Raw genomic sequence first — 20,043 nt, 5'->3', positions numbered from 1 at the left:
ACACTACCATAAACATGGCAATTTTATGGCTTGCAATAAATGGTTCAACCTATCTTTGAGTTGCACCAATCTCTAACAATTGCATCAATCCATTTACGTCATGTTTCACGACAAATGAATATTGACTATAGCAGCGCACTGCGATGTCCACAAGAACTAGAATCTTCAAAGGCAATGCTGAATTGTAGTATTATTGTTTGGGAAAGATTTACAGGATAAAAATCCAAGATTCCATTTTACAAGAAATATTTTCAAAATAAGGTCATGCAAACCATTGCTTAACTTGCATATGCCAATTTCATGGAGTGACAAATAGGCAATATGGAGGCATGAGGCAAAGCCACGAGTTGGTTAACTAGGCCTATAATGGAAGCACAACTTGGCCAATGGGTGTTGCTTAATGCTCCTTTATGGCTTTCACCTACCACTGATGTTGGCATTAGGATGTGAACTAAGCAGTATCTTATTTTTTGATGTGTCTGCATACCAATTATCCACTTTTACTAGAGAATTGTCTCTATTGGCAAAGGGCATGGACGCAGAACATTTTAGATGAGCACGATATAGTAGTGACATAATTGACTGCTCATAAAACTTAATTTACTGACAAAAAGAGCATCAATTAGAGGTACTGTAAAATCAATACTACATCACAACATTAGTTGAATAAGAAGCATGAGAGATACCGTATCTTTTCAAATTAATACGACACCATAAGCTGATGGTCCCATTTATATATTCAACACATTAGATAGAGGTGGTTCATGTAAATATCATTTGACTCATGGGTCCCAGAATACAAAGCCACATGGTTACTTAGTTCTAGGAATAGGATGGAGAGAGAGAGAGTTACCTATGTATACTCTTATATAGAAAATTTTAAGCAAGTTTCCCTTCAAATATCGAATTGAGCAAAATTCCACAAATCCATTGTCCTTTCAAATAAATAAATAACACAAAATCAAGGATGAGAACATTACATGGTAGGATAGTACAATCGAGCAAATTCTATATCCAATATTCACTTGGCCGACATAAACCATTAAAATTGATGCCAAATTTCCGATCTAGTTAAATTCAAGCAAGAGGGATCCAGGTCATAAAACCTATACCCAGATACATACATAGATAAGCACGCAACATTGTAACTTATGATACGGAAAATTATGGTCAAATTTGCTGCTCATTGTTTCCTAGATCAAACCCCATGCTCGTATATAATGTCAAAATAGAAAGGTGACTTAAAATTTAGCTCAATTAGCGGATTTAAAGCACCAACAACAGCCAAAAGGGCAGCAGGACGCCCATGGATTCAGATTAAATTGCAGCAAGTGATGCAGTATACGTGCGTTATACACTTGTCCACGTCAAACCACCGAGCACCACATAGATCATGCAAGAAGATAAGGGAGCACAGGTAGCCATTCGCTCATGGTACGACCCATCCCTCCCCTTCACATGGTTTAGGTCCTTGGTTGTCGCCCGGGCAGGTGCCTTTCCCGCATTCGGGCCCCACATCACAATACACGCGACATGTGAACGTGGCGACCTCGTCCGGCGCCCTCATCATTGGCGGACCCGTCAAAGCTCCACTAGGTCCTGTGATTCCCGTGCGTGGGATGGCAAACTCGTAATAACCTCTCAACCACAGGGGCGGTTCCCTTCCCCGCCGTCAAACAGCCGTGACCCCCCGCACGACGACCCATAGCGCAACGGATAATTTCACTCACGGAAGAGAATTCCGCCACCTCGGAAGGTGGGCCCAGGACATGATCGGGGATTTGTTATGCTGTTGGTAGCCATGATAGGGGAAGACTCGCGCCGTACGAATCCGAGGGCGTCTTGGTACGGAATCGGGAGGCGTGCGCCGAATCCGTGGCGACAATAACGACAGTGCAGCAATTGAGCCAATGAGAAATGGACGGGTGTCGCTCGTTGGGCCATCTACCAATCAGAAATCGAAAGCGCATCCGCCAAAACCACCCCGGTTTGTCGAAACCGCTGTTCCCCCCGATCTGACCCGCCCTCCTCGGAGCAGCAACGAAAAAAGGCGAATGCTTCTCCCTCTTCCGTTTCCTCTTTCTTTTTGTATTGGATTCTATTCTCACTAGCGATCGATCGCAGAAGAGAAGGAAGGATGGGGAGAGGGAGGGTGCAGCTGAAGAGGATCGAGAACAAGATAAACCGGCAGGTGACGTTCTCTAAGCGGCGGTCGGGGCTGCTGAAGAAGGCGCACGAGATCTCGGTGCTCTGCGATGTCGAGGTCGCCCTCATCGTCTTCTCCACCAAGGGCAAGCTCTACGAATACTCCACCAACTCCGGGTACGCCCCACCCCCGATCGTCCCCCGGGTTCTTTTTTTTTTTTTTTCTCTCTCCTATTCTATCGTTGTTTGTTCTTGCTATCTATTTGATCTTGGGTGGTAGTATTGCTTCGATATGCTTGCTTCTCGTTCGTGATGTTTTAGATTTAAGGATGAGAAAAATAGGAGGCGAAATAGTGGAGGGGAAATAATGATGATTAGCGAAAGGTGTTGTTTCTTTTAGGAGTGAAATCTGAAGCGCTTTAAGGAACCAATTAGTTTCTATCGCATTTGATCTTCCTACACGATTAAAGGGAAAAGCGAGGGGAGAAATGGGGAGAAAAGTGGGTCTCATTGCTTCTTCGGACCAAAAAAAGACACTGCGTTGGAAATTGAGCCGTTGGAGGAAAATTGGCAGCGGCATACGAAAAATCCTTTCTAGGTGCAGGAAAACTTGATTTATTATTTTCATTTTTATTTTTGTTTTTATTTTTTATTGTTCCTTCGCGTTGCTAGTGATGGGTGCTTCGATTCTCCAATTTCTATTGGCTTCCGTTTTGTTTCCTAATTTCGGAAAGTACCAATCGAGTTTTTGAATGGATAGCTAATGAATATTTTTAGTAATCTAGCGTAGGTCGCTTCTAGGCTCTCACTTTAGCACGGGTAGCTGGCGCTGGTGCAGTTCCGAGCGAGAGAGAGGCCGCTCGATTCGCGCTGCTCATACTAGGTGAATACTTTGATAAGGCTGCAGAACTTACTATTTCTGTCCTAGATTTTCAGTTTCCAGGTTTTGAGATTGTGACCGATCTTTCGTTTGACATTTGGATATGATGATCGAGGTATGCTTTCTTATCCATACCCCTATAAGAGTGGTTTAATGGTTTGGTTGGCTTTGATTTACAGCCCGAAAAATGTTAGGGTTAAAGGTGGGGGGATACGGTCGTAGAATTATCCTTTTGGATAGGCTTTTCAGTTCGTGACTGTGGTCCAGATTTACTGGTGCATCTGCGACCAAGGAGTGTTTCTTTGAATCTTCTTAATTCTTGTGTTTTTCCTTCATCAATTTGCCTCTGATCTCCAGTTCAGATCCACTGATTCAGTTGGGGGCAATCTTCTTAATTCTACCCTGGCTAGTACCCTATATTATTGTGCTTTTCCTTCATCAATTTGCCTCTGATCTCCAGTTCAGATCCACTGATTCAGTTGGGGGCTTCATTTCCTGATACCTGCTCGCTCAGGAAATTAGTTTTTGGCATCTTCAGAGCGCACTACTTTACTCCGAATGAAATCCTCGGAGCGGCAACTTCAGATACATCTTCCAGTTTTTGGATTCATGTATCCAGTCTTTTACTGTTGAAACGACTGTGGCAATGGCTACGGAATCAATTCCTGAACTGAAGCTCTTTGTGGTGCTAGGTAGATCGACAAGGGTAAATTCAGCTTAATAAAATGTATCCGAAACTTTGACTGTCTGTCCTATTTCTGAAGATTTAGAGCACCATAAGTGTGACTATCACCATAACCGGGAACAGTAGCAAACATCCTCACATAAATGTTTCTTCTAGCTGGATCTCTAAGTGCTCGTGAAACCTTAGCAGCTTAGCTTTTGCATATTAGTAATTTAAGATGTCATGGTTTAGAGTATGCCTTTCTTGACAAGTCTTCAGCTGATCCAGGTATCTTACTGATGACGTAGGTGTCTTGAGTAACTGAGAGATGATGATAGTTCGCCATTTGCAAAGCATGAGGAATCTCATTAACTTGCCGTTGCTAGAATACAAAAAGGGGGCGAGGGATGGTTGGAATGTACCCCCAAAAGCATGATCCCTAAACTATGGCTCCTTTTCTCTTTGTTAGTAAAGTCATGGTATCAGCCCATTGGATAACTAGAAGCATTGATGGGGATGATGATGATCATGGGTGGAGGGCTGGCTTAGGGAACTCATATTCTGGCCATGCCATATTTTTTGAATGGTAAGCCTGGATATCAGGACAACGTTTCGAGTTGTATCTTTGATTAGATGAAAGATGATATTTCTCGAGGCTGAAGAACAAGTGTTACATCATCTTTAAGATACCTTGCATCATGATATCAAGGATCTTGTTACATATGATGTCAATAGTAGCAGACAAACTGGATGAATGAGAATGCACAAACCATCAATTAGTTCTTGATTCATTTTGTAAATTGGATGGGGTTATGTCATCATTTATTCAACAAGCATAAGCTCAAGATTGAGTAGCAATCTGAGAAAGTCAGAAAGATATCTGAGGTCTACGGGTGTCAGCAGGTTTCTTACTTGGGCATGTAATTTCATTGGATATGAATCTTCAACGTGGAAGAGGATATCAGTATGTCCGAGGAAAAATCTAAGTTGGCTACGAGAGTGGTATAATATTTTTTTATGATGATGAAGTGCCTTTAGGAAAATACAAAGCTGGATTATAATTATCTATTCAGGAAAATGTGTTAGAACTCACCCTATGAACCTCAAAGTAGATGTGATATGTTCCATGCGGTTTTATGACTGGTGGAGAAGCACAAAGCCTATCATAGTCTATAAATTCACAATAGTAGCAGCAATTTTTGAACTAAGCCAGTAGCACAAGTATTCAAAGGGTTGCCAAAAAATTGGAGTTGAATCTTTGGATGTACTTTAAATATGGATGTTTTTATAAGTTTCCCTTTGCAAGAAATCATTGCCACTGTTACAGAAAGCATTGAACAAGACAGGAATTTTTTATCAAAGTATTATATAAAGGGAAATCTTCTCATAGGATATGTCAAAACAACAATCCATACATTTGATAGATTGGCATCACAAGCATAATTAATGATGCTCACCAATGATAAATGACTTTATACAGATCGTTTGAGCATCTGGAATGTAATTTCTATGGAGCCTGCCATTCACTCAGAGCAATGCGATGGTAACTCAGAAAAATTCACTTTCACCGTTCACTTTGCTTCATTACGAGGCACATTAATTTCACGATGCTAATTAAAAGGGGACAATGATAATACTACACGCATGTGAGTGACTTTTTGAGTTATTAAAGCATTTGTAATTATCTAAAAAAAATGGGAAGGAGCATCTATAGTAGCTGCATTACAGCACATAGTAACTGAGTTATTTGTAATGCATGGGACTCGACTTATATTGCTTGGAACTCATAAATTTAGGTGACAGCATCGCGCTACAACAACAGCACAGTTCGTGAGGCATGTTTTCATGCATGGGACTGTAGCCTCATAAGGTGACAACGACCATGACATTTAGAATTTGAGAGACTGATTCCATTTAGGGCATCATATCATGAGAAAATGTGTTTTTATGTATCGGTGTATGCTATGACCATTATTGGTATACTTGTGAACTATAATAGTGAACCGAGACCCCTAATTTTCCGTAGTATAATAGCAGGCAAAATGAAGGCCACTTGTAATGTTCCAGCCAACCCCTCCATGATCTCTCTTTAAAGATAATCCTTGATATCCCGTCTGGAGTTACTTTGTTGGTATTAGAACTATGAGAACCCTTTCTTCAATTAGATGTTGTTTATTGGTGATCATCTTTTCATATGTTCTCTCTCTCATGTTCTCATCAAACCCTATGTTAGATTAGTTCTCTCCATTCTTTTTCTTCTTCCTAACTGAAAGCATACTCTTCTATGTTACTAATACAATAATTCCTATATGTTTAAATCTGTTCATTTGCTCAGAACTGAAACTGACGGCCCAGAACTATTATTTCTTTTCATCTGTGAGCAACTATTGACACATCTAATTGTCCAATTGTGCCACTTAATTTTTATTCTTCCCCCAACCTTAATATAGTTTTGGCATATTCCTACATGTTTTCTCTGCTCATATCCCTTTCGTATATTTCATCATTTATTTTCCTTCAAGGGATAGTCTTTGCCTAAAGTTTTCTTGTTATTTGAGACATCTAATCACTGCTAAGGGATTCATGTAACCGCTCGCTTTGCTTGTTGTTCTGCACTCCACTTGTGTCACGTCTCCGACCGTAAATTCACAATATGAGGGTGTGAACAGTAGTCGCATACTTATAGAAATTGACCCTATAAGCATGCGAGGCATTCTATCTATCAATTAACCCAATATAATTTAGAAAATAATATATTTTATTCATATACAATCGTATATTATTTGCTGTACCGGTCCGAACTAGATGGTATAAGGTATACCATATTGTACTGGTTCAATATGAGTACCCGTTATAGGTGGCATACCAATACTCGGTATACTGAAAAAATTCTGTATTGTATCATACCAATACAATGCTAATTTGGTACCGGTATGGGATCCAGTACTGAGATGATAAACCTTGTAGTAGTGTCTATCAGAAATAACTAACTACTACAGGTTTAACTGTAGTAGTGTTTAACTGTGTGCCAAATGAAAATAGGTGTGTGCCAAGTGGTTGTAAGTGTGTGCTTATACGAAGAACTAGTGATGTACACAGTCATGATAGATGTGTGTTATATGGAGTTAACTATATGCCAGCAAGTGAAAGGTGCATACCAAATAGAAATGGGTGGGTTCCAAGTAGTTGTAAGTATATGTTACCAAGAACTAATGATGTGCAGAGACATGATATGTGCATGCCAAGTGGTTGTAAATGTGCCAAATAGAAGTAAGAGTATGTAGAGACCTGAGTTATCTCCTGCACACCCTTTTGCAATATCTCATCTATCGGTATCTCTATCGGAGCCTGCACTTGTGGCCTTTCTCACGAGGGAAGGCGCAACTCCTCTCTAAGCTCTAGCTTTTCGATCATCTGATGCAAGCAAAAACTTAAGTTTTGCATCGAGTTAAAATAGTTGTGATGTTAGAAATGAACATTCAAACCTAAATTTTTTAAGTTCTTCATAACTTCGGCGATCACGTCCACCTTGTGAGGAAATGAGGCGTTGCTCCAATGCAAGAGATGTGGATACATGAATGGTGGCTGGTGGCTTTTCAGAAGGTTGTTCGCATGCTCAACAACCTATGCTGCCAAAAACCAATGTAAGCATCACATTTAAAGTCAATATATATATCAAAAATAAAATTACAAAGAAACATTAAAATGCTTACCACCAGAGCGACCGTGCAGCCATTCATATACCTAGTAGATCCCTTGCCGGTGATGTTTCTTATCCTCATACTCTTGGCTAGACTAGTTATTTGCTAGCGAAGAAAAGTGAAAATGGCAAGACCCTAACTATATAAACCTAAGCGGTCTAAATCATCAAGATATGAACATAATGCCTTAGGAATATAGTAGTGTATGGTTGGAAAGAGGATAGTCACAAAGAAATATAGAACCCATAAGTTGGTGAAATCTTCTACATCTTGAGCGTCCACTCTTTCCAACAAGATATTATAATTTATTTTTTACTGCATTTTTATCAGTCTTTTAGTGGTCACCCTCAAAAAATCGGATGATGAGGTCAGACTTAACCCTCCTCTCCCTATGCAGTTCGACTTCATTGCTCGTAGCACTCAAACTAAGATGAGTGCAAAATCGCTCCCTACAAGATGCACTAACACCTTACCAAACCAAAAACCCTTCTCTTCGTCTTTCCAGAAGAAAAGTAATGTGTCTAGGGCTGATCTACTCTGCTTGATATATGGAAAAGCTAGTATATGTTCAAACGGAGTGTCGTCACCCTTTCCTTCTGCTCCTAAGACATAAACTCGATAAGGGTGACGGTAAAATGGACGAAGTGACTGAAGTAGCACCTTCCATTGACCATATTTTTTGGGCCAACAAAAGGTGCTTTGCCTCTCCTTTGAATTGGAGCCATCTTAGATGTCTACATCACAAATTTCAAACAATAATTTTCAATAATATCATTTCAAAATTAGAAATACATATTTGAGAAAAACATCATGCGTTAATGAATGATCTTTATAACTCTAATAAAGAACAGAAATAGCACTAAATAGCTATCAATGAAGAATTATCATGATTTTTTCATAATAAATATGTCAAATGTGATATCTCAACCTCTTTATTTATTATTTTCTCAAATTCTGACCATTCTTATACTTTTAAAACAAATGACCTAGAATATTGTATAACAATTTGGTGTTTGATATAAAATTAGAGAAATTATGCTATAACGGTTGACATACCTGGTGAAGGGCTCCAAAGACGACTCAGGGACGGTTTGGAAAGTTATGTTGAGTGAAGCTTCGGCTGCCATTGAGTCGAGCGAAGTCAGAAGCATTAGTGAAATCTTCTGAAAGAGCCGTCGATGGAATGTCGTAGAGTCCCAATTCTCAGTCGAAATAATGGTGGGAAAATAGAGTCGAACTCAAAAAATTGGGGTGGAAAACTAGGGATTGCAGGAGAAGAAAGTTGAAGCCAATGTCGGAAAGATACTTCGGCTGATAAGGGTGGGAAACTAGGGAAGAATGGGGTGGAAAACTAGGGAAGAATGGGAAGAGTAGGAGAGCAGAAGGGTTTTCTCTTCCGATGACAGAAATGGATTAACGGTGGAAAAAAAAGAGAAAATAGGGATGCTGGTGGCCGACTTTGTCTGAGGAGAAAATAGAGAAGAACAGTTATCTCGTCCGATGATGAGAACAAATTGCCGATGGGAAAAGGAGTCGAACTCAGGGATGGAAATTGGGAAAGAGTGGACGAGCGAGGGGTATTTTTCTCTGTGGATGAAAATAGTTAAATATCGAAATCCCTCTAGACCGGTTGTTATAAAACCGGTCCACGGGAAGCAAAAGTTAATGTCTGGTCCAAGGACGGACTAGCCATTAATTTTCCCTAAAAAAATTAATCTCAATGTCATTGAAGCACAATATCCAAATCCATATAATAAACTTATGTGCATTTTATCCTTATATTTTGCAAGAATTATGGATGAACTAACTACAAGTATTCAAGAAGATGTACCATAGTGTATATCATTTCCAAACTATATCGTATTCACCAAGGAGAATTAGCTTAAACACTCTATTGAATTTATGAAGAAAACTCTAGAGGATTAGATCTTAAAAATTAATAGAACATAGATAGAGTATATGGAATATAAATTTGGTAAGAGTAGAAATGAAAATATGATACCATTTGGAATTGATGACCAAAAGATACCTCAAAATGACCATTTTTGTTACTTAGGATCTATTATACAGAAAAATGGACAGATGGATAAAGATATAGTAATGACCTAGAGTTTGTCGGATGAAGTGAAACGGTGTATCTTGATTATTATGTGATAAGTGAATGCCATGAAGCTGAAGGAAAAATTTGTAAAGCAACAATAAGGCCTGTCATGTTGTGTGCCTCAGAATGTTGGGCAACAAAAAAGTACGTGAAAATAAGTTCAACTAAAAGAAATGAGAATGTTAAGATAGATCTGTTTCTAGATAAAGTAAATTATTAATATTTTAGAGGAGTTGTTGCAGTTGCAAGAACTAAGGACAAAGTGACAGAAAATTATAGTACGAATATGTACAATGAAGATTTAAGGAGGCTCTTCCTTGTAGATCTTCTTTTTCTTGTAAGGCACCTAGCGTTGGTGTGTTGCTGGGAGATGTTATGTGGATATCGTCTTTCTTGGATTGTCCAGGGTCCTATGCGGTAAGATAAATTTAAAGATCTTTTGTTTTTTCTCTCTTTTTTTTGCTGGAAGTTTTTCTTTATTGGCTTGCCTGTGTCATTTATCTATATCTGAACTTTTAAGGTCCATATGTAACTGATTGAGGAATATTTGTTGTGCTTGTTATATGTTTGATTTATTAGATCAGTATGACATTACACAAGGGCTTGATTTCCGGTCCGCAAATTGTTCCTTCTCTTCTATATACTTGAGAGGTTGCTCTCATAATGTGTTATTCATGGAAAAAGTGTATGCTGACTTTCTACAATAATTATATATATGGACGTTACATCAAATAGCATATATCTTAACAGTAAGTATAGACACATACGTAAGCTATTGTTTTCACTTTACCGAGCAAGAAGCACTATAACTTTAATTTTCTATTATGGTGCATCTTTATTCAACTTCCGTTGTCTTTATTTTCTTGCTCCACCACTGCAACATAATGAAGATAGAAACAACATAGATATTAATTCATGATGGAATGAAGAATACAAACAAGTTGTTCCTCTATCAAGTATTGAACTTAGTATTTGTTTGTAAATTCTTGGGCAAGTTTGTTTGTCTGATATCATCATGGAGAACCATTAGAAAGGAAGCATAACCAGCTTATGTCTCTGAGGCTATTCCATGTTTAAACTTAATTTATATTGTTATTCTTTTTTCTTGCTACCTTGGTACATTTGGATAAGTTTAACAACAATGTTAAATCTTTGATGATTGGAGTTTTTTTCATGGGTGCATTTTAAATGCCAACCTTGTTAAGAAATGATATGTATAATGCATCTATGGAAGAAATGACTAAGAATTTTCAGACACTTAGATGAACTGAATCCACATCTTCAAATCTGTAGTCAGATAATAGAAATAGAAGCCAAGAGCTGATTTTTTCCCCCCTAACAGCATGGAAAATATTCTTGAACGCTACCAGCGTTATTCATATGCGGAAAAAGCCCTTGTGGAAGCAGATCCTGAGTCAGAGGTAAGAGAAATAAATTGAGTGGACTGGAATACTTTATCTTAATGCTTCACTCCTTTAGAACCACCAAATTTGCAAGATATCTAACATCATCGTGGATATGCTAAACAGGGAAGATGGCGCCATGATTATGGTGAACTAAGGTATAAGGCTGAGGCTCTACAAAAAAGTCAGAGGTATGGTGATGGTGATCATCAAACACTGTTACCAGTAGTACAAACATCTGACATGGGTTTCCATATTGTGATATGTTCAGGCATCTCATGGGAGAACAACTTGAATCCTTGACATTTAAAGAGCTTCAACAACTGGAGCTACAGCTTGATAATGCTTTGAGACATATAAGATCCAGAAGGGTGAATTAATCTTTCTCATTTTACTAATCTTATTGTAACAGCCATCCAAAATTTCCAATAAATACTGCTTCCTTCCCTTTCATCCTTTATTTCTCAGTTGCTACCATGGCTGTGGATGCCAGAACCTTTAAGATTTCCATGCATGCATTTCATGTCTCTGCCAGTAGGAGAATGCCTTTTAATGATTTTACTTGATGAATACGTGTTGTCAATGCTATTAGATCTTCTTCTTTTATTTTATCTTATTTTGCAGAACCAGCTTCTATTTGATTCAATTGCTGAGCTTCAGAGAAAGGCAAGCTCCACTACCTTTGTTAGATATCTTTTAGATGATTTTGGTTTCATAGAATTTTACATTGCAGCTTCATCATGTCTCTAAACTATTCCTCCGGGTTTTCAGAATAATTAAAATTCACCTGGTCACGATCTGCCAACACAAACTGGCAATCTAAACCAATATGCTTACCTTAACAATGAGGATGGTGCTTATCATGCAAGTTCTTAAAACTTGGACGTTTCATTATGCTATTTGATTTGGTTATACAGTGCTTGCACTATTTTCTCCGTACGACAGTTCAAGTTTACTTTCCTTCATCATATTAAATGTTCTTGCATAGTATTATAATGCTAATATTCATAAACAGAACGGATGCTCTTCATAATTGGTGCCTTGCTTTTCTAAAGAATTTCAGCAGTTTATTTTTTTTTTTCCAAGATCCAAAGAAAAGATACTCTTAAGTAGTTTCACCTATTATCATATCTTTCATGCAATTTTTTGGTTTAAGTTATATTTTGTTTTACCATTTCCATTTTCTGGCATCCGATCATTGGTATTTATTATTTACCAACATGTAATATGTAATAATCAACTGTACATTTTGACACAATCATATTTGTACAAAATACAATCTTTTATGTGTGTTACATTAGTTGTCATTTGTTTGAATGTGGTCACCGGCAAACCTGACCCATACAGTTTGTTAGGTCTTGTTTCGAGATTCATCGCTGACAATTTTGAAATGGTCTAGCAAGTCATCTTATTTTTCACTACTATCTACAACATTGATTAGGTATGCCTTCAGTAAATATAGTCAGGTTTATGAGATTTTAGTCAATATGGAAGGTGAAAGAGTATAGGAACAAATCTCTATGCAATACAAAAGAAAATATATTAATTTTTTTTTAAAGTTATTAGAGAATTTAAATTGATCGGTCCTACACATTTAAAGGTAAATCTTCGATGAAAGATTTAATGGTTTTAAATCAAAGATCTACATTGCTGCTTCTAATCTACATTTGCAGGAGTACTTATAAATAAAATTATATCTTTGATTATCTCTAACCTATACATCGTATGGATGTAAAAACGAATATGTCCATTATGCTAGTATGCTAAAATATTTGCTAGGATATTTAAATGTAGAATCCTCTTCTTTGAGTAAAATTTCAGAATTTTTTTTGTTGATCATGATATACACATCGAAGACATGCATAGATTGAATTTAAAAAGTTTTAATTTTTTAGATCATTCCAATTCACGGTCTAATATGATTAAAGTTATTAAAATAAAGGTTTAATCTACTCATGCATGAAGGTCAAGGAACCCAGAAAATAGAGGTTCTACTTGCTCATATATGAAGTCCGATTAACCCATAGAGTGGAGGTTCAACCTACTTGTGATAGATGTCTGGTGACCCATACAGTAGAAGTTAAACATGGTGGAGATCTTGCTATCTCTAAAGGAGCAGGCTAAGTCTTGCTTCCACTTGAGGTTTAGGTGACAAAAGAATGTGCTATATATTTTGCATTGTATTATTTATATTGATCAAGCAATGAATTTCATTTTCCTCTATTTCTTTCTTCTTTATCTTTTTAGTCGCTTGACAAATTAGAGGCAAATAAAGAACCTAGACCCACTTCTATTAACTGCATCTATTATCATGGCAAGGTCACATTAAAATGTTGGAAAAAATATGTATATATCTACATGTATGTGTGTGTCCAACATCTGTTGTGCCGGTACCAGACCTCGGACCAGTTGCCCGGTGGCACGGGTCGATACGGCCCTACACCGTACCTTGTCGGCCCAATACCCGACATAGTGGAGGTGGGGGAGAGGGAGAACTGGAGAAAGAAAAAAAAAAGAGAAGGGGGAGGCCGTGGAAGGCCGGCGGAGAGCCAGCGGATCGTCGGGGAGCCGCCGCTTTGAGGAGGCAGAGCCCCACCTCTGCGGCTCTCCGGCCGGCCTCTCTCTTCCTTCCTCTCTCTCTCTCTCTCCCTTTCTCTCCCTCCCTCCCCTGCTCTCTTTTTATTTTTCTCTTTTTTCTTCTCCCTCTCCCTCTCCCTCCTCAATCTTGATTTCGTTACCAAAATCATTTCGATCCACTGCCGGTACGGCTTAGGATGTCCTAAATCGGGCAGTTCGGGATGGTTCCACCGACCATGTGTGTGTTTGTATCTATATATATGTGTATGTGTATAAATGCATATATACCTAGACTCATGCATGTATATATAAATAGCACACACAACTATGGAGATGCTTACGATGCATACATATTGTAAAAAGAGGATTTGTACATACTTAATTCAATAATGCCATTGCGGAATTTAAAAATAAAAAAAATGAAGAATGCTGAAGTAACAACCTAAAACCTCACCCAAAAGAGCTAGCTTGAAGGTGTTATTTAGATTTCTTGATCCTATATAAGCACCTAAGATCTACCTAGTACATAATTGATGTTGGACTGAAGACATGCCCACATATGTCCTCACATGCTCTCTCATTTAAGCCCTAGCATCCTTACCAAGCTAAGGGCCCAAATCTATTCAAATTCAATAAGTACCACAAATCTAATCATAAATATCATGATCAGCTCGCGGACAGTTCAACCGAGCCCGCGCTACACTATCTCCTAATTCACATAAGTCAAGGACAGATCTGCTCTGATACCATTTGTCCCAAACTCAAAGTCCAAAAGCTTAAGGTGTTAGAAAAAGGATTGGCCCAATCTAATAAACTCATATGACCCCTTTTTTATTAATCAATGTGAAACTATGATAATCTCTACTATCCAATCTCGTGATGCTCTCATCACGATTAGCTCCTACTCGAATAAGGGAGGCCCATGCATGGACTGAATCCTTCTCGATCTTATCGTGTTCTCCTCAATGCTGGTATCCTCTAGTAAAAACCCCACATGACTAACAAACATTGTGATGTACAATAAGCTGCGCTCTGATACCATTTGTAGCAACTTAAGATCTCATCCAAAATGCTAACTAGAAAGTATTATTTGGGTTCTTTGGCCTTTTATAAGTGCCCAAGATCTATCAAGTGTATAGTCAATATGGAATTAAACGCATGCTCCCATAAGTTCTCATGCTAGACTTCTTGATGCAGTCTATAAAGTCAAAATTGCTAGATACAAAAGAAAAGAAAAACATGTTATCAAGAGTTGTTGCCTACCATCATATTGTCCCAAAAATGAATATATTAAACTATATATTTTGAGTGACTTGTTGTACAGGCAACAAATCTTCAAAAGATACGATTTCATATATATTGGCATTTTAAACCTTGGAAAACATGACAAATGACTTGCTCTTTTTATTTTGCAGTAAGCCTTTGAATTTGACAGCAGGTGTGAATCCTCATTTTACACCGTATATTCATGTATGTTTAAAAAGAAAAAAGGAAACTCCAGTGGAATTTCCTTCCTTAAGGGGCTTTTGACTCCATTAAATAGAATCGTCTAATGTTAAACAAAAGAAAGGGTTGTTGGCCCTTTTCTATGACCAAAAGTCCACTTCGGTGGAGACTGGAGACTGGAGACTTCTTACACGGGAGATTATGTTATCAATGAGATACGGTACTGATAGATTGTTCGATCTCAAAATGTTAAACTCCAATAGTAAAGGATATTCTTTTGTACAGGGCCCTTTCTTCTTCATGTTTGAGACTAGTACTAGCATCTTCCTTATATGGCCCTTCAATTTCATTTTGACAGAATAAGTCTTAATTGGTAAAGACCAACATGACCCCAATTAACTTTCCAACATGAGACATGGTAATGGGCCACGTCGTTGATCTTGATATCACCAACCCAACAGGCCTTGTAACTTAGAATTTGAATAAACCTTGCCTATCTTCTTCTCCAAAATATAACAATAATGGTTTAGAATTTTCTTTAGTTTTTGTAGGGCTGACGTATACAATTTCTATTTTATGCATAAGTTGGGGATGTAATCCTTTCAATTCTTTAAGAATGTTTTATTAGGAGGCCTTTACATTTCCACCAGGAGTTAAACAGGAATTCCAATTTTGCTATTTTTGGATTTTCTTAAGCTGTTATAGAAAAGTTAACTTGAGTAAGTTGGAATATAAATCTAAAGGAGAAGAGGGAAACTCTTCTTTGTTTTTGCTTAATGAGAGACACTTCTTTTATCTAATTTGATTTTATGTGTGAGACTAGTGGAATTTGTGGGTTTCCTTTTCTCAAATCTTGTGGTATTGTAGAATAAGTGTGAGACTTGCAATCTTTGCAAATGATTTCTAGGTCCATGGAATGAGTTTGGTACTCTCTTTCTTCACTTCTCTTTTATACCATAAAACTCAATTAAGACCGAGATGTCGCCTGCTCAGTCCCAGAGTAACAGATATGAAACTCCCAAAACCCATGAAGTTCTCATTAGAAGATTGATTTTTTTTCTTTATTTTCAGTTTTAAGGTTCTAGATCGCGAAACTAGTAATTTGGTAAGTCTTATGTAATACAAACTCATTAAGTTCTCAGCTAAGAGTGCTCTTGATCAATTTTTTTTGAACTCTTTCTGGGACAGACTCCAGGGTTTCATTTCCTGAAACCATCAATTCTTATCTTCTAATATGTCTTAGGGTTTTGGGATCCATGCGTCCATTAGAACCATAAGTTGACGTCCTAAAACTTGAATAGATTTAAAACCAGAAACTCTATAATTAGAGCCTTAGAATCAGAGTAACAGATATGAAACTCTCAGAACCCGTGAAGTTTTCATTAGAAGATTGTTTTTTTTTCTTTCTTTTCAGTTTTAAGGTTCTAGATCGTGAAACTAGTAACTTGGTAAGTCTTATGTAAAACAAACTCGTTAAATTCTCAGCTAACAGAGCTCTTGATCAATTTTTTTTGAACTCTTTCTGGGACTTCCAGACTCCAGGGTTTCATTTCCTGAAACCATCAATTCTTATCTTCTAATATGTCTTAGGGTTTTGGGATCCATGCGTCCATTAGAGCCATAAGTTGACGTCCTAAAACTTGGAAGAGATTCGAAACCAGAAACTCTATAATTAGAGCCTTAGAATCAGAACTCTAGAATTAAATCCCTGAAGAAAATTCAAAAGAATTTTAATCATGAAAACCATTCATAATTTCAATTTTATGACTAGAACTCTGGGACATGAGAGTTGGAAACATGAAACTATATGATTTAAATTTCACTAATTTCAGATTCCAATATCAACATTTAAATATCTGTTTGGAGGTTTTATGATTTGCTTTTTCGGATTTCTGGAGATTCTACTGCGTGGAATTCTGTGATCAAATCAAATTGACATCCATATCGGCCGACTGGGAAGTATGGACCTTCATGTCCCCAAACTAACTCTATCATGGATGCCAATGACATTTCTCCCATTACCACAACATGTGACATAAAATAAGCCCTCATCAATATTGTATAATGTGTTCTGAAATTATTTTATTGTTTGTTATGCATATGCATATATGAAAATATCTGGAATGTAAGATTTCTTATGCGACAACGTTGTAAATATTTTGATAAAGCATTGGAAATTACCATTCTTTTAGTCTTCCAAATGCGATTTGACTATCTATTAGTTCTGACACCAGGCGAAGACGTTGCATGAGCACAACAGCATACTGGAGAAGAGGGTATGCTGTCATTTACCTGGTCCTACATGTTGATGTTCTTCCTTTTGCAACACAATTATGTTTATAAGATCTGACATCAGATTTCTGCAATGTTTCTGAGCAGCTCATGGAGGGTAATGGTGCGATGGCTTTGACCGAGCACCCACACTGGGAACCACAAAGCCAACCCCAGACAAGCTCCTCGTCACCGCCACCCTTCCTAACAACAGACTCGCTTCCCACCCTAAACATCGGGTACTTTCTTCGACTAAGTTCTCGATTTTAAAGACCGGAAAAAAGAATGTCCATTGCTCACACGAGCTTTTTTGTTCTGGCATGCTTTCACATAGTTTTGCTATAAACTTAAAATAAAAAAAAAGTTACAATACCATCTGCTTGTTTACATAGTTTTACCTCATACAGTGACCATAAGTTGGGATCACGGGTATTTTTTATTAGATTTGCTTTTAAAAAATGGCCTAATAACCAAGGCAATCAGTTTGCCTTCATATTATGCATATCAGCTGCTAGTAGTCTTATGTTATTAAAAGGTAGCATAAGGATGTTATTCGAAATGTTAGTTTCATCCTCTTATGAGAGAGAGAGAGAGAGAGAGGATACATATGTACCATCATTTCATTAAGAATATAGAGAGTCAAATAGGGTAAAGGAAATGACCTTCACCCACAAGGAAAAATAAAGCAAGAGAAAAGTGGAGAAGAAAAGGTTGAGAGAAGGGAATGGGACCTTCACCCATCTAACCCAGCTATGATCCTGGTCTCCATCACTGAACTCGGCAACATTCCCATCCGGCACTGCATCCGGCACGCTCCCATATCTCTCGCCCCAATTGATCAAAACCAACTCAGTTCTTCTGCTTCCTATCCCACATCAAAACCAGCCCATCTCACACCCCGTTGGTATCAAACGGGTAGCAGTCCCACATACCTTTGAATCCCCTCAATACCGAATCCAGCAATCTAATATCTGTTTCGCTCGGATGCTGACCTCTATAAGCCAATCTTTCTCATGCCTCGAACTGTCGCATTGCCTACAACTTCATCCCAAACAGAGAACCACGATAAAGTTCTGTGCACAATTTAAATATGGAGATCCCGGCATTTCCTTTCAAGAACATTGAAATATTTTTAAAAAAGCAGTTATAAGAAGCATGACTGCTTAACTGAAACAATATAAAGAAACAACATAGAATAAACAACATTAGTCTGATATTATATACAGTTGAGTTCAGGTGTTCAATTGCCATGAATTTCCTAGGTGTTTGCATTCTTCCTTGCATATATCTTACGACGACAAGAGAGATGTCTTTGATCTTGTCCCCGCCCTGTCTTTGATATTTTGTGTTGGGGCATTGATCTTACATCTAAGTTGTTGATGCTGCCTAGTTCTTTTGATCTAAAGGAGGAAGTGACATTATATTTGGCAAATATTCTCTAGAATGACGTTCTATCTGATCAAACTAATATGCACAACAAATGTTGCATTTAACATTTGGGCGCTGAAACCTCTATATATACAATGGCCTGTGAGTACCACTGATGTATGTTCATCATTTAAATGGCATAGTTGGAATCAGTTTATTCTACCCTGTAGGTACACTTGATATGGAAAGTAGAAACTGTTGTAATCCGCATGCGAATTTGGTTTTGCATCTAAAATGCAGTTTAAGAGATTCACTGTTATTCTTTTTTAAGAAAATGGTGGCAGATAAACCATTCTGTGAGCAAAACAAACTCAAAACTGCTTGTCCTAAGATATGGCTAAAAGAAAATATAGGAGCTACATCAAATCTTATAGAAAAGATGATGAGCTTCTCATAACATACCCACCCAAGAACAAGATTACCTGCTGCATGCACAAGAAAATAGAATACCACCTGAAACCCAAGGAACAGAAGGCGAGGAAGTCGACTAGTTTCCTGTTCACTCTTCATCAATCAATAGAGGATCATCGAGAAGAACATGCAACTCATGCTTCTCATCTCTTTGTTTATTAAAAAAAGGAAAAAGTTTGCCCGTCCCCAAGATGCCCACCAAATTCTCACCACAGCAAAAGCAAGCATGGAATACATTAAATGCAGTTTAATTTGCAGCTTTCTTTTTTCTTCTAAATGTGCTAGACACTGCTGGAGGGCAAGTCATACATCTGCTTGACCAGGAGAACAACAGGAGTTTGCATGGCTGGATGCTTCGCCACGTCAGTGGGTAGATAATTCTCCATTCTATCCCCCCCTGTAAACCTCTCTATGCTATGATGGTGTGAGACCTTCCAGCTATAGGACGTAAGCTTATATCCCATATGAGCTATTCTGAGATTTGAATCTGCTCCAATGTTCTCCAAAAAGATATTATACCAGTCAGCTGTGAAACTTTATTGGAATTTGGACTCAAAGCTGGATGTAATTATGGTATCCATGTATGATATGTATAAGTCATTAAACCCTATTGTTTCTTGTGTAATATGTTCACCAGAATAAATGGGAGTATAGGAATCACTGCTCTTATTAGAATATAAAAGAAAAATACTATATGCCAGAGCATGCAAGGAAATAATTTTACTCTGTTCTCATTTTCATGGGGCATTCTGTGTTGCACTGTAAAAAAACTTCCCTTAAGTTATGTAGATGAAAAATATGATGATTTCCGTTTTTTTCCTGGTTTAGTCTGAAAAATATATCGAACACCATGATCTGCATGATTGCTGCGCATATTTTGCACTATTGCATCCCTTGCTAGAAACCTTTTGTTCATGAAATATATGACCTATTCATGTTTGCATCATTTGATTTTCCTATCATATCGGTCATGAGAATCTCCAGAAAACTTATGGCCGAGTACAGCAGGAGCTGGT

The 20,043-nt window shown here is 37.8% G+C and overlaps 1 protein-coding gene across 2 annotated transcripts; it reads left to right on the top strand.

Moving 5' to 3' along the window:
* Positions 1-2,035: 2,035 nt before the first annotated feature.
* On the top strand, positions 2,036-19,767 carry LOC120106605 (truncated transcription factor CAULIFLOWER A-like). Of its 2 annotated transcripts, XM_039119579.1 has the most exons (9): positions 2,036-2,050; positions 2,125-2,322; positions 10,834-10,912; positions 11,021-11,085; positions 11,166-11,265; positions 11,519-11,560; positions 17,152-17,193; positions 17,297-17,427; positions 19,313-19,767. In XM_039119579.1, the coding sequence occupies exons 2-9, from the start codon at positions 2,138-2,140 to the stop codon at positions 19,344-19,346; spliced, it is 678 nt and encodes a 225-aa protein (XP_038975507.1). In that variant the 5' UTR covers positions 2,036-2,050; positions 2,125-2,137; the 3' UTR covers positions 19,347-19,767. The 2 variants fall into 2 exon arrangements, with proteins under 2 accessions (XP_038975507.1, XP_038975506.1); XM_039119578.1 differs by lacking the exon at positions 2,036-2,050 and having other exon boundaries at positions 2,068-2,322.
* Positions 19,768-20,043: the final 276 nt, after the last annotated feature.

The sequence above is a fragment of the Phoenix dactylifera genome, unplaced genomic scaffold (genome assembly GCF_009389715.1).
Source record: "Phoenix dactylifera cultivar Barhee BC4 unplaced genomic scaffold, palm_55x_up_171113_PBpolish2nd_filt_p 000577F, whole genome shotgun sequence".
Lineage (NCBI taxonomy): Eukaryota > Viridiplantae > Streptophyta > Magnoliopsida > Arecales > Arecaceae > Phoenix > Phoenix dactylifera.
This window is presented reverse-complemented; position numbering and strand designations above follow the sequence as displayed.

Coding starts and splice junctions, on each gene's coding strand:
- LOC120106605 (XM_039119579.1), top strand. CDS start 2,138: ATGGGGAGAGGGAGGGTGCAGCTGAAGAGGATCGAGAACAAGATAAAC. Junction 10,913..11,020: donor AAGCAGATCCTGAGTCAGAG/GTAAGAGAAATA, acceptor TATGCTAAACAG/GGAAGATGGCGCCATGATTA. Junction 11,266..11,518: donor GACATATAAGATCCAGAAGG/GTGAATTAATCT, acceptor CTTATTTTGCAG/AACCAGCTTCTATTTGATTC.